Raw genomic sequence first — 14,925 nt, forward strand, 5'->3', positions numbered from 1 at the left:
GGGGAAACCAAGGCACCCAGCGGTGCAGAGACTCGCTCATGGTCCCAAAGCCAGGAATAGAATACAGCAGATCTGATAGCCAGGCCTGGGACCTAGCCCCAGTTATCCTGGCCTTGCTGCTCTAAGTTTAGTCACAGCCTCCATGTCTTTTCCCCCGTGTCCCTTAACCCCACGTCACTGCAGAAGAGAGATTTTCTGGTAGCCAGCTGGCTCTCCTGCATGTGGATGTCATTCCAAAAGACGTGCTCTGGCTCAGTCCCATGCTATGGTTGGCTGAAGGAACCACTTGGTCACATTCTAGGCCCTGAGTTATACAGGAGGGGCGACTAGATGCACATAATGGTCCTTTCTGACCTGAACCTCTATCAATCGCTACTTTTTCTGCTGCTAGGAAGAGAACTCTGGACCTATTTTCTCTCATTCACTTTCAGTCGGAATAATTTCGATCCAGGCCAAAGGATTTCCTCTTCCATTGTGTCTTCAGCACCTTTGGGAGCAACCAGTTACTGTTACCCACAGGTTTCCAGTTTCAACCTGTCCCAGGGTGAGATGGCCAGGAAAGGGGTTGGAGCTCAACTGCAACTGGCCCAGGTGATGCAGCTCCCAAGGGCGAAGGGAATAAGTGTGGGGGTCACGTGACAAGACGCAGCCTGTGACTAGGACCCAGGCCTGCTGAGAGATAGAAGGGCAGCCTGTGCTCAGCCAGGAGAGAGACCCCAAGGGGAGCAGGCATGGGAGGGGCTTGGAGAGTCCTTTAAAGGTCAGGGACAAGCTGGGAAGGGGCCAGGCTGAGCACTAAGGACCAGGCCCTAGGATGGAAAGACAGGGCAGTATAGGAGATGGGGCAGATAGTCCAGTTGGTTTCGGTTCCCAGGACCAGACACCCAGAGGTGAAGGTGATTGTCGGGGCTTCTGTCCTTCTTCCCCAGTGTAGATTTGATAGTGGAGAAGACTGATGCCGTAAGGGGGAAGTGAGTTACCCCAAGGTCACCCAGTGAGTTTATATCACAAATGCATACTTGGAAGGATCCAATAGAAACATGGATTTTCCAGTCTCTTCTTTCTAGGAGTCCCCAGGGCTAAGGTAAAACCCCTGCGGCCCCTCCCCATTCTGCTCACCTCCAAGATGTGCTGGAGTTTGTCTGTGCTGGGGGGGTGCTGTCAGCAGGATCGAGAGCTCGTCATCCATGTTCTCTGGGCAGGCCTTGCTCAGAGCCTGCCAGCGGAGGGAGACCAGGGGTCAGGAGGCTGCATTAACACCGGTGTGCCATTGACCAGGAGCCGGCTGAGGTAAGCGCCGCCTAGCCGGAGCTCGCACCCAGAAACCCTGCCCCAGATCGGAACCCCCTCCCACACCCAAATTCCCTCCCAGACCCCACACCCCCACCCGCACCCCAATCCCCTACCCCAGCCCTGAGCCCCCTCCCACACCCAAACTCCCTCCCAGAGTCCGCACCCCAACCCTCTGCCCCAGCCCAGATCCCCCTCTGACATCCCAAACCCCTAATCTCCAGCCCAATCCCAGAGCCCGCATCCCCACCGGAGCCCTCACCCCCTCTCTGCACTCCAACCCCCAGCTCCAGCCCAGTGAAAGTGAGTGAGGGTGTGAGAGCGAGCGACTGAGGGAGGTGGGCTGGGCTGGAGTGAGTGGGGGTGGGGCCTTGGGGAAGGGCATGAAAGGGGTTGGGTCAAGGGCGTTTGGTTTTGTGCAAGTAGAAAGTTGGCAACCCTACGTAAGGACCTTTGAAAAGCAGCCTCCTTAGCACCGCTCCTGATACCAGGGGCCAAGGCGCCCCCGGACATGAGAACCACAATAGGCCAGAGCAAAACACTGCGTTAGAAATGGGAGCTCAGGCTGCCAAGCGAACGATAGCTGACAGACAGGAGATGCGGGAATTAAGGTTGTGCCTTCAGCCAGCAACTGGTGTTCATCCGTTTGCACCACACACACACCTGTAGGCAGGGCCACTGTTTCCTTCCCTGCCTGTTTAGCGTCTCTCGGTCCTTACTGTGCCCATCACCGTGGTGTCTGAGTGGCAAACCAAGGGTTTGACGTGTGCATATGAAACTGCCTGGCTGGAAGGACGTGGTTTGGTGTGGATCAGTGACTGCTGGGGCGATTGGTGGCAGAAGGCTCTGAGGGCCTGGCTCATTCCGACCTGGCTCATTCCAATGGCTTCTACAGCTGAGAGCAGCCCAGTCTCCTGCCTGGGTCCGACGCAAACCAGGAAGTACAGGACCACGGTTAATAAGAGCAGCTCAAAAGATCATTTTCGCTGAGCCCAGCCCTGCACAGATTTCCAGCTTAGGTTTGCATTTTCAGCAAAAGTTCTTCTTGATTATTTTCTCCCAACCCCCTTCTGCCTCCATAATAGCCAGCCACCCCGTCAGTCGCATCCTGGGGTGCTCCAGGGACAGCGTGTGTGCGTGTATGTGTACGTGTGTACATATGTGTATGTGTACATGTGTGTATGTATGTGTGTATGTGTATGTGCACATGAGTGTGTGCACATGTGAGTGTGCGTGTGTATGTGTGTACATGTACCCCAGTCAGATGTATACATCTGGATTTCCTTTGAAAGAATTTTCAAATTGAGCTGATCAAGTGCAATGGCAAAGCACCCAATTCCTCTGCCCCCCAACTGCCTTCGCTGCTTTAACGTACAACCTGCTCTGCTGACACCTCTGACTCCTGAAAGCCCTAACGCTCCAGGGGAGCAGGCCGTGCCCTGCCCTGCCCTGGCTGCCCCGGGTGTTACCTCGGAGGGAATCGTTCCAGATTCCAATGGGTGGCAGGTCCAGGGAAGAGCCTTATCTGGGGGGAGGCTGTACCAGACCCGCCCGACCCAGGCAGGCTCCCAGGTACTCTCTGCTCGGGGCTGATAAGGCTTCTTAGCAGTTTCTCTCCAAACAAATTCCAGTTCAAGACACCTGAGAGCTCCACAGCAGGGCAGCATCCCCAGAGCGCAGCAGGGCGGGGTTAGGGGGAGCAGTCGGTAGCAGCACCTGCCCCTCGTACGGCAGGAGCGAGAAGTGCCAGCCTCTCTGCACAGAGCAGCAGCGTTCAGCCTGGGCCAGACGTGCTGCGGTGATGGGTAAGAGCGGGCTCGGAGAGCCAGAGGGTCTGTGGGGCAGCGCTGGGCCCTTCTGCTCCGCACTAGGGCCGGGTGGGCGTGTTCAGCTGGGATTGGAACCCACCAGCACTTGTGGGTGCGAATGTGGGGCTGGAACTCAATGTGGGGCGCTCGCCCGGGGGCAACTGGGGGGAAGGGCAGAGAGACACCTGGGCTGAGACCCCAGCTCCAGGGAGACAGTCATCCCAGGCCAGCCGGGTTAAATTGCCCATCTGTGTGACAGCCCCCCCGTCCCCGAGGGGTCCCCCCCCGGTATGTCACAGCAGGGTAATGTGGGCATTGAACGGCAGGGGTTGCCAGAGACTGGCTGGGAGAGGCCTTTGGGGATGGAGGAAGCAGCACTAAGGTACATGCCAACCTCCCTACAGAGGAGGGGCCGTGCCCCGCAGGTGTGGGGCAGGGAGCTGGGACACTGCGCGGTGGGTCATTGTCTGGCCCAGGCCCTTCCTAGCCGGAGGCCGAGGCCGAGGCATTTCCTTCAGGTCACCTTCCGCTGCAGCTTGGCCACGGGCCCCCATAGCCACTAGCCCAGCCAGGGATCCCAAGTGGGGATTGTCACGGCTGGCTCCTCCCTGCCGCCAGCAGCTCTTCACTGCCAGGGAATACCTGAAATCCTGTGTGCCCCTCCCCCACCCACCTCCTGGGGCTGTGAGTGCCCCCCCCCGGACAGCCCCTCCCCCGAGCTCTGAGTGCCCCTGGCGAGTCCCTCCCCTCAGCCCCCCCCCCACTTCTTGGGGCTCTGAGTGACTCTGGCCAGTCCCTCCCCTCAGCCCCCCCCACATCCTGGGGCTCTGAGTGCCCTCAGCCAGTCCCCCTCCCACACCCCGGGGCTGAGTGACCTTGGCCAACCCCCGTCCCTTCAGGAGGAACTCCCAGTACCCACCCAGCCCCCACACCTCAGGGTTCCCCTCCCTGCGGCTCTGTGGCCATAGCCCCGCCACCCCCCTGTCGGTGGGGCTCTCATTACCCACCCTTCAGGCCTCCCCAGGGCTCTCAGTGCCCCCCCAGCCCCAATTTCCATTTTCCCTTTCTCTCACCCACTCTCCCGCCCTCCCCTACTCGGTTATTTCCATGGCACAGGGGTGTCTCTGTGGGGCGGGAACATTTCTCCAGGGCGAATCCCAAACTCCTCAGCACCCGCCCCCCTCCTGGGAGTCTGTCCCAACGGGGCCGGTTCCTAGCGTCTCCTCTCTGCCCCGTGCATGCCTGGCCGGTGGCCGGCTGCCCAGCCAGACTGATGGGCGAGGGCGGCAGTGCCAGGCTGTGCTGGGCGAGGCGGGAGGTTCCAGCAGTCCCAGCTCTCGGTTGTGCCGTTCCCGGGCACAGGGAACTGGGAGTCGCGGCTCCTGAAGGGCAGGTTTGTGTTCCCAGCTTCTCACCGGCTTTTCCCTTTTGCAGCTGCCCGGTGCCCTCGTCTCCTGCTCCTCGCCGGCCTGCTGGCCCTGTCAGCCCCAGTTCTCACCCTGGAAATACACAACCTGAACATCTTAAAGGGACCCACCCATGCAATCCGGAACATCCACCCAAAGCACCTGAAGGCAGGTGTGTCATGTGTCTGCTTCTATAGCCCTCCCCCCTGGCCCTAGGGGTCCCTGCCAGCCCTGGGGCCCCAGGACGTCACTCACTGGCTGCCTGGGGATTATGGAGGCCTGAAGCCACTGGGAGAAATTACAATCCAACCGTAGCTCTCTATTCAAACCACGCTGAGCTCTTTGGCGGTTTGAGGGAGGGGAGGGAGGGAGGTTCGGGGGCGCACAGGGGCTGGCCCATTGCAGTGCAGCGAGCAGCACGGGACAAAGCCAGGAGGTGCTGGTTGCCTTGGGCAGCAGAGGGGGCGTGGAGGAGTGAACTGGTGCAGCGTGGGCCCGAGCCAGGCAGGGGCAGACGGGATGAGATGGGGGTGCTCGGGCAGCAGGGCGACTGGTGCAGAATTAACCCAGAGCTCGAGCTAGGCTGGGCAGGGCTGTGCAGAGCTCGAGAGGAGGCGCGGGGGCTGGAAGCTGCTGCAGGAGGAGCTGCAGAGCCAGGGAAGGGACTGGAAGGCACAAGGTGGTGTGGGCAGAGCCACGGGAGCGGGCGGTGAGTTTGGTGGCTGCATTTGGGCCAGACTGGAGGGGAGCAGACAGAAGCCAGGTAGAGCGGTGAGGGGGGTTTGCAGAAGTGTGGGCAGAAGAACAGTTTGTCCTGGATGAGGGTTTCAGGGACACGGAGAAGGGGAGGCGAATGCACTGCTAACACTCTCTGGTGCTTGGGAGACAGTCTCTGCCAACCCCTCATGTCACGCGGATCTCCCAATTCCTGTCCCTACAGATCAGGGGAAAGGGAGCCTGCGGCACAGCCGAGCCAGTGACCCACAGTTACCAGAGGCTCACGGTAAGAGTATCCCACGCTTCACCTATCCACGCCCTGCAGAAATGAGATGCAAGAACAACAAGAAGCAACAGAGAATCCTGTGGCACCTTTAAGACTAACAGAAGTATTGGAGCATGAGCTTTCGTGGGTGAATGCCCACTTCATCAGACGCAAGATTCACCCACGAAAGCTTATGTTCCAATACTTCTGTTAGTCTTAAAGGTGCCACAGGACCCTCTGTTGCTTTTTACAGATTCAGACTAACACGGCTACCCCTCTGATATGAAGAACAACAAGAGTTATTCACACAGCTTCTCCCTGCAGGGCACAACAAGGCATTGGGATGCATTGTCTGACCGGGCCAGAGGGGAATCCCCAGGCCCCTGGGAGCAGGAACTCTGATGGCAGAGGGTGGGAGGGTGTGGGGGAAAGGGCTTGATACACACAGGCTGTAACGTGTCCTGCAGAGGAGAAGCTTTGGGTCATGATCTTTCTGCAGGAAAAGTGGCACCACTGATAAACTGTGTGGGATCCAGGACCCAGGGCTGTGACCCACTGAGCCGTGTCCCTCATTACTGCAGGTGTGGGGAGTTTGCAGCCAAAATTTGGGATGAGTGGCAAGATCCTTTGACTCCACAGCCTCCTCCTTTCCCTGGCAGCTGGTGTCGGTGGCCTCAGCACACACGCTCTGTTGCAGAGCCCTTGGCACAGCAGTTTGCTGAGAGCTGAGGGGGTGCAGAACCCGCTGCTGTAAGATACAGTCACCCCACAGGACACACGGTGCTGTTAGCTCGCAGTGTCCCACGCATCGTGTCTGCCGTGTTAAACACCTCCCCGAAAACCCCTGCAGAGTATGAACAGGGGCCTGTTTGTCTTCTGGGAAACCTACGTGTGAACGTGCAAAGTAGCTAGTTAGAGAATAAACTGCCCAGGAGTGGGTGACAGGACCTAATGCCAGGGCTGTGCCAGCAGATTTGGGCTCAGTGTCTGCATCCATTGTTGAAGCCTCTTTGACAATGGGCTGGCAAAGCACGGGGGGTGTCAGTGCAGACACTGCTGTCTGTGGCACACCGGAGGGGCCCTTTCTCACTGACCCAGGGTGGGAAGAGCTGAGCAGGGTTCTGTTCCACGGGGTTTAGTGAAAGCGATCTCTCTCTTGTGCACAGTCTGGCCCAAGGACTGCAGCGAGATAACCTGGAACAGGGTCAGTGGCGTCTTTGTCATCCAGCCCACAGGATTCCACCAGATTGTCGTTTACTGTGACTTGAACAGCACCAGCGAGGGCTGGACGGTCCTCCAGCGGAACCGGCACGACACACAGATCACCTGGGCTGAGTCCTGGAGCACCTACAAGTACGGCTTTGGCAACGTGCAGGATGACTACTGGCTGGGGACGGAGTACATCTATTGGATCGCCAAGCAGAAGGTCTACCAGGTCAGGTTTGTCATCCACGATTCATCCGGCACCATGAAATACGCAGACTACAACCTCTTCGGTCTGGAAGACGAGTCCAAAGGCTACAGGCTGAGGCTGGGCTCTTACACTGGGACTGCAGGGGACGCCATGGCTTCAAACAATCCTACCACCGTGCATGACAACATGAAGTTCTCCACTAAAGACCTGGATCAGGACACTTACGGTGGGAACTGTGCGTCTAGCTATGAGGGGGGCTGGTGGTACTCGGCTTGTTATTCTGTTCGACTGAACGTCAAAGGGAGCATCACTTGGGGTAGTTTCTGTAGTGGGAACTGCCAAGCCTCCGCCATCCTCATCAAACCAGCGTCCTACTGTTAGTCACCCCTTCCCCACCCTCCTGTCTGCAGTGAGGCCAACCCCTGCTCCACGAAGGGAGGGAAAAGGGTCAGCGTGTGTCATGGCCAAACCTCACACCCAACTCGGAGGGGGAAGTATCATGTTTATCCAAAATGGGGCAACTTTCTCTTTTCTTTTCTTCCGTGCACTTTCCGAGCTAATCTCTGCTGGGCACTTGTGCTTTGCGTTGACTTGACTTAGTGATATTCGTAATCAGAAGAATCATTTGCAAAACCTGCAGTATCCAGATATAGAAGCTCCGGGGAGAGTAAATGCCTCGGATCCGTAGCGCCTTTTCAGTGTCTTTTGCTCTCAGACTCATGCGCATTTCCAGAGGTCACAGGGGTGGGGAAATCCAGAAACACAGAAGGGTTTTTATAAACACTGGCTCTACTGCTCATTAGCAGGGATTAAAGCTTCACAGTAAAAAGGCATTTTAAATGTGGTGACCCCAGTTGGTAACTTTCTGTTCCCTGCCACTTACTCTCTGCTGTGCTCTCGTGGGCACCGTACTGCGTAGATCCATTCCCAGTATTCTCAGCCGTCCTGCCTTGGGGGAGTTGGGCTGGCAGACCTGGCTGGGTTCCTTGCCCCACAGTCTTAGGGGTCTGTGGTTGCTGTGAGGGAATTTTCGGCAATGGCCTAGCAGGATTTGAAAGCCAGGCCTGCACGTCTGACGATATCTGGGTAGCTGCAGCAGTGGCCTGAGGGGCCCTTTAATCAGTACCGTGAATTACTGTCCACGTGTGCAAGTAGGGCCTAGTCCAAAGCCAGTTGATAACAGGCAATCTTCCATTGACTTCAGTGGGCGTTGGATCAGGTCCTAGTGTAGGGTTGTTGGGATGGGCCCATTGCTCTCAACTGCACCAAAAGTAACTCCTTGGGCCACCAGTCCTTTCTCACGTTTGGGGGAGGAGAGACTGGGATGCTGGGAGAGGAGACTATGGGCTACCTGCTGTCGATACAATACCCAGAGAGAGCCTGTGGGGCAGACACGGGGTGTATTCCACTCCCACAGCAGGCGGAGCCGCTCCTCAGCCTGAGAATCAGGGCTCTGCCCCCAGCTTTGCCTGGCCACGTGCTTCGGTGACGAGGTCACAGATCCAGGGGCTGTCTCCTGTAAGGGCTGTTGCTTGCTGGCCGCAGTAGGACAGTCACATAGCAACAAGCAAAAATGGGGGGAGGGATTTTCCAAAGGTCACGAGTTACTTAGGAGCACAGAGCCCATTGAAAGTCAATGCGCAGGGCTGGATTTGGGAGTGGGCAACCGCCCAGGGTGCAATGGTCCAGGGAGGCTCCGTGGTCAGGGGGCTGTCCATGCCCGTGGGACCCATGTGTGTGGGGAGGCCTGGGCAGTCGGAGAGCGGCGGCTGCTGGCCGGGCACCCAGCTCTGAAGGCAGTGCTGCCGTCAGTAGCAGCGCAGAAGGAAGGGTGGCATGATAGGGTGTCTTGTCACCCTTCTGCAGGGAGTGGAGCTGGGGCGGCTGCGGCTGCGGCTGGGGCACGCAGCTCGAGCCTGTTCACCTCAGCCAATCTCCGGCCGAGCCGGGAGCCAGGCCCTCCCCATCCTCCTTGCCCGGCGCTCCAAAAGGCAGCGACCCCCGGCCACAGCGAAGGTCGACCTCACAGAGATGCTACCTGCTCCCTCAGGGCTGCTGCTGCTCTATAGGGAGCTCATCCCCCCCACACCCTGGGGCCTGTCTGCTAGGGTTACCATATTTCCACAATCAAAAAAGAGGACGGGGGGGAGCCCCGCTCTAGCCCCGCCCCCGCCCTGCCAGGCCCCCATCCACTACCTCCCACTTCCCACCCCCTGACTGCCCCGCTCAGAACGCCCAACCCCCCCACTCCTTGTCCCCTGACTGCGCCATCCTGGGACCCCTGCCACTAACTGCCCCCTAGGATCCCACCGCCATCTAGCCTCCCTGCTTCTTGTCCCCTGACTGTCCCCTCCTGAGAACCCCCCACCCTAACTGCCCCCCTAGGACCGTACCTGTCCCCTGACTGCCCTGACCCTTATCCACACCCCCACCCCATATTCACACCCCTACCCCCAGATAGACCCCCGGGACTCCCATGCCCTATCCAACTGCTCCTTGCTCCCTGACAGGACCCCCAGAACTCCTGACCCATCCAACCCCCTCTGCTCCCTGCCTCCTTGACCCCTCTCCACATCCCTGCCCCCCTGACAGCTCCCCCAGAACTCCCGACCCATCTAACCACCCCGCTCCCTGTCCCTGCCTGCCTCGACCCCTCTCCACACCCCTGCTTATACAGGGTAAACTCAGAAATTGTTTGCCCTCTATAACACTGATAGAGAGATATGCACAGCTCTTTGCCGCCCCCCGCAGGTATCAATACATACTCTGGGTTAATTAATAAGGAAAAAGTGATTTTATTAAATACAGAAAGTAGGATTTAAGTGGTTCCAAGTAGTAACAGACAGAACAGAGTGAATTACCAAGTAAAATAAAATAAAACACGCATGTCTGAGTCTAATACAATAATACAACTGGGTACAGATAAAAACCTCCCCAGTTCCAGAATGCTCCTTTTTACAGACTAGTCTCCTTCTAGTCTGGGTCCAGCAATCACTCACACTCCCTGCAGTTACTGTCCTTTGTTCCAGTCTCTTTCAGGTATTCTTGGGGGTGGAGAGGCTATCCCTTTAGCCAGCTGAAGACAAAATGGAGGGGTCTCCCAGGGGGTTAAATAGACTTTCTCTTGCGGGTGGAGACCCCCTCCTCTCTCCTATGCAAAGTCCAGCTCCAAGATGGAGTTCTGGAGTCACATGGGCAAGTCACATGTCCATGCATGAGTCAGTTTTTACCAGCCAAGCCACATTCCTGGGAAGGCTCTGATGTGGATTGGCATCTTCAAGTTCATTGTTGGCTGAAGTGGTTTTTGATTGGGCACCTAATTTGCACTTTTCTCAGGAAGCTGACCAAATGCTCTACTAGGCTAGTTAAAATCAAGCAAGTATACAGCCAATATTCCTAACTTCAAGTACAAAAATGATACATTCACACCAAGAGGATTAATAGATTCAGTAGATCATAACCTTTACAGAGATATGTTACATGGCATATGTAGCATAAAACATATTCCAGTTATGTCATATATACATTCATAAGCACATTCCATAAAGCATTGGAGGGAGGGGGGCGGGCACCATCACACAAGGAAATTGCTCCAGCTGGGCAAAACTTTTTCCATCAGAAATGTGGTTTCGGAGAAAGCAAAATTTTCTGTGGGAAAAAGTCAACTTTGTTGAAATGGCAAATACGACAGGAGAGGGGGCAGCATGAGAGAGGAACAGGCCGTTTGTTCGTGTACACACAGCACAAGAGAGAAACACAGGAGAATGGATCTGCTCTGCTCCGGGCTGGGAATTGCTTTGTTTGTTCTCTAGAGAAGGGAATGCAAACTGTTCAGCAATCCCTCCCCACAACCCGTAAGAAGAGTTAATGCTGAACGTGTGTCAGTGGGGCCATCTACCGTCCAAAGCAATACTACATTTTCTGGACAAAACAATGAGGCCTTTGGACACCGAACGTCAGGAAGTCTGGAGATGGACAATGAAAGGAACCCAGCACCGCCCCACTGGTCTAGGACCTTCCACTCCAGCAGTCTGACACTGGCCACTCAACTTTGTCCCAACACGTCCAACTAGTTTCCTTGCCTCAACTCCCATTGCTCTGCAACCTGCACTGCAGAGCTTCCTAAAAACGTCCCTTGTCCAGCCGTGCATCCCACCCCATTTCCAGGGCTGTTCACAGACCAAAGGGCAGCCTGGCCCGGGGGCAGAGCTAAGGCAGACCAGCCAGGCTAAGCCTGTGGAGTGACCCCGGTGATGTGACCGGGGGGAACTGGCTGAATCCCTGAATTGTCCGTTCCCAGACTTTGTGCAGTTTGGGGCTTGGGAAGCTGCAGTAGTTCTGTGCAGAAAGTGCATTTAGGGGCCGTTAACTAGACCGTTCTGCATTGATGCCCACACGACCCCTCCTTCCGTGCACTACCCTCCCGTCGTCCCTCCAGGCTCCCGCCCCGCTGTGCCTTTCTAAGGGGCTGAGGGGTTTAATCACAGAACTCTTGTTTTACTGCTTCAAAGGAACTAGTTTATTTGGCCATGTAGCAGATCGCTGACTCACTGGCGCGGCGCCTCCTGCTGGTCATCCAGGAATTAGCTCAATTCCAGCCCTAGGAGCGCCTCCTGCTGGCCGGTGTCTCTCCTGCTTCAGGCCCCCATGTCCCTCACAGACCCCAGTGCCCCTTACCTTGGGGTGCTGTCCCAAAGCAGTGCCCCCACACTCTGGGTCTCCCTTCCCAGGGGAACCCCCTCCCCCTATGCCCACCTTGCCTCAGTGGCTACTGCCAGTCGTCATCTAGCCCCCTTTCTCTGGGGCAGACTGCATCTGTCATGGCCACTCATCGCTGGCAAGGGGGTTGGATCAGCTGCTTCTGCCTATGCCCAGGCGGCACCTCTGCAGCCCCAGTGCCACCATGGGCCTTACCACGCCTCAGCCTGGGGAATTGCCAAGCTGGAGCTCCCCAGCTCCTCTTGCCCATCCCCAGCCCTGCTCTGCTTCAGGTCCCCTGTGCTCCCCGGCAGCCAGGCCCTTCCCACTCCCAGCTGGAGTGAGACTGAGCCAGCTCCTCCCTTAGCCCTTCTAGCAGGGCCAAAGCTGTGGCTGCCTCTTCAAGCAGCCGACCTCAACTGCCTTTAACCTCTTCTCCTAGGAGCAGGGTTACTGCCCCGCTCCAGGTCACTTTTCCTTATTTTGGCTTAAAGGGTCTTTTTGGAAGGGGAAATCCTTGGCTTAACCGTCTTTAGATGTTATTAAAGCCCCTTGTCGGCAACGTAAGCAGGGGGTGAATGAGCTCTCCCCTATCATCTAGCCGTGAGCTGGGGGGAAGAGTTCAGGAACAGGCCGTATTTGCACAGACACGCTACTGTGCCTAGGTAATGAGCCGATGGAGCTGTTTTGCCAAAGGGATCCGTTTTGGGTGCTGTTGGGTACAGTTCACGATAGTGTTGAGTGCAGGGGTGCTGAAGTGCTGTTATCCGTATGAGTAAAGGGTGGCAGAACCAATGGGAGATTAATGCACAGGCCCACAGGGCCCGTGCCCATGGGCGCTAGCCAATTTGGGGGCCCCTGCAGGAGCGCCGGAACCTGTGCAGAAGTGAGGGTGCCACTGGCTCCAGAACTGTGACCCCGCTTGTCCTCTTCCCCTGTGGCTCTGTCCCCTGCCAGGCTGGAAGCTGGAGCCTGGCTGTGGTAAGAGGCGCCCAGGGAGCTGGGGCCAGTTGTGGGGAGCCCTGGACCCTCCACCTGCCCAGTGTGGGGGGCCAGGGAGCCCGAGAGCAGCCCACAGTCTGTATCCCCACCCCCAGGGAATGCCGCCCAGGGTATGTGGAGAGTCCGGGCCTCCCCACTGTGACTTGGGCTCCCTGGACAGCTCTTACCACAGGCCAGCTTCAAGCCAGGCCTGGGAGTGGAGCCTTGTGGGGAAGAGGAGGACCAAGGGGCAGAACCCCATGGTGAGGGGAGCTGGGGAGACCAAATGTTCTTTGTACCCAGCTCCCCAATAAACCTTAATCAGCCTCTGGGTGGTGTGGGCAGAGCCAAAGGAGCGGGCGTGAGGTTGGTGGCTGCATTTGGGCCAGACTGGAGGGGAGCAGCCAGGAACCAGGTAGAGCAGCTAAGGGGAGTCTGGGTTAGTCGAAGTCATGACACCCGCACTGGATGGATGAGGAGCAGTGCTTTGAGGACTGGCCCTGCCTCCATAGCCCTGATTGGCTGGGGATGGGCACACAGGAGAAGCTGGCCTTCCGCCCCGTCCCTCAGAGCCCTGACTGGCTGGAGAGCTGGCAGGAAATCCTGCCTCTCCTGCCTGCTGCCAGCCCTTCTCCCACCCTTCGAGAAGGGGCTGTTGGAGAGACATGTGCTGTCCCTGCAGGGACACAGCAGGGCCCAGGGGAGCCTGAGCTCAGGGCTGGGAGCTCGGTCCAGGGAGCTGCCCTGCGTACGTGCGAATGGGCCCTGGCCCAAGGAGAAGGAGCCTCTTGGTGCCTGATGCATCCAGCAGGCCTTGCCTCAGCCCAGGACTTCCGCTGGTTCCATACCCCACTCTGGGAACTCCAGTCTCAGGCACTAACAGAGTTTGCAGCCTGGGTTTCTCTCTCGCTAACCACCAACTGCCACTCAGAGCCCTCTGTCTGCCCCTCCACTGCTGCGTCCCATCCTCAGTTAAAACCCTGAACAGGGCAGTGCTGGCCTGGAGCCTGAACGTTCACCCTGCTACAGGCAACAAAGCTCCTGTTCTGTCTCCAGCCTCAGACAGTGTTGTTGGATAACAACCTCTCCCACGAGAACTGCTGTGACTTTATAAAGGAGCATCAGAAGAACAGTGGTTGGTGGGCAGGAAATGGTGGGTTCGCTATATCAATTCCATGGCTCCTGAAATAGAATTATAGAAATGTCGGGCTGGGAGGGACCTGGAGACGTCATCTAGTCCAGTCCCCAGCTCTGAGGCAGGCCCAACTAAACGGAGAGCGTCCAACCTGTCCTTAAACACCTCCAGTGATGGGGACTCCACCGCCTCCCTTGGTGACCTGTTCTGACACTTCCCTGTCCTTAGAGTTACAAAGTTTCCCCAATATCGAACCTAAATCTCCTCTGCTGCAGCTTCAGCCCATTATTCCTTGTCCTACCTTCAGTGGCCATGGAGAACACCTGATCCCCGTCCTCCTTAGAACAGCCCTTAATGCGGGTGCAGACTGTTGTCAGGTTCCCCCCAGTCTACTTTTCTTGGGACTAAACACGTCCAGTTTTTTTAACTTTCCTCATAGGTCGGGTGTTGTTAACCTTTGATCAATTTTGTTGCTCTCCTCTGGACTCGCTCCAATTTGTCCACATCTTTCCTAAAGTGTGGTGTCCAGAACAGGACACAGGGCTCCAGCTGAGGCCTCCACAGTGCCGAGGAGAGCAGGACAATTAACTCCCATGTCTCAGATCTGATACTCCTGTTGATGATGGGCGATCACTCGTTACCGAGTATGATCATCTTCCATGGGCGTTATGGGTCCTCAGGTGGCTGACGAGGCTAATCCTTAAACCACAAGTTCTATTACAATGAGCGCAGATGTTTTCAGGCTCAGCAAAAGGCTGTTGACCATGACTGGAAGCCAGTCTCTCCTCCCTCCTGCGCCTCTTGTCCTCTTCAGCTTGTCGGTGAGTAAGTTCAGAACGCAGGGGACCATCATGTAGGACTTCACTCCATTTTAAGCGATCCTGGGCAAGTGTCTCCCAAGTGTCAATATTACACTTTTTTAGGTTGTCCTTCAGCAAGTCCTTAGAATGCTTCCGTTGTCCACCCACGTTATGGTACCCTTCTTTCAGCTGAGAGAAAAGGACCTGTTTTGGGAGGCAATGGTCTGGCATCCGGACGTGACCAGTCCAGCGGAATTGCTGATCATTGCCTCGATACTGGTGGTCTTTGCCTCTTCCAGAGCACTAATATTGGTGTGCCTGTCTTCCCATTTGATCTTCAAAATCTTACGAAGGCAGCATTGATGGTGCCTCTTAAGGACTTTCAAGTGGTGTCTATAGGTTATCCAATTT

The 14,925-nt window shown here is 56.7% G+C and overlaps 1 protein-coding gene across 1 annotated transcript; it reads left to right on the plus strand.

Moving 5' to 3' along the window:
• The first annotated feature begins 2,918 nt into the window (after positions 1–2,918).
• LOC135976601 (fibrinogen-like protein 1-like protein) lies at positions 2,919–7,744 on the plus strand. The gene is made up of 4 exons (XM_065573296.1): positions 2,919–3,095; positions 4,533–4,676; positions 5,445–5,507; positions 6,653–7,744. Exons 1-4 carry the CDS (start codon positions 3,092–3,094, stop codon positions 7,279–7,281), a joined length of 840 nt encoding a protein of 279 aa, XP_065429368.1. The 5' UTR covers positions 2,919–3,091; the 3' UTR covers positions 7,282–7,744.
• Positions 7,745–14,925: the final 7,181 nt, after the last annotated feature.

The sequence above is a fragment of the Chrysemys picta genome, chromosome 19 (genome assembly GCF_011386835.1).
Source record: "Chrysemys picta bellii isolate R12L10 chromosome 19, ASM1138683v2, whole genome shotgun sequence".
Taxonomy (NCBI): Eukaryota; Metazoa; Chordata; order Testudines; family Emydidae; genus Chrysemys; species Chrysemys picta.

Excerpts from the sequence above, each read along its gene's own strand:
- LOC135976601 (XM_065573296.1), top strand. Across the intron at positions 4,677-5,444 it reads CCCAAAGCACCTGAAGGCAG|ATCAGGGGAAAGGGAGCCTG; the intron begins GTGTGTCATGTG and ends CTGTCCCTACAG. Across the intron at positions 5,508-6,652 it reads ACAGTTACCAGAGGCTCACG|TCTGGCCCAAGGACTGCAGC; the intron begins GTAAGAGTATCC and ends TCTTGTGCACAG.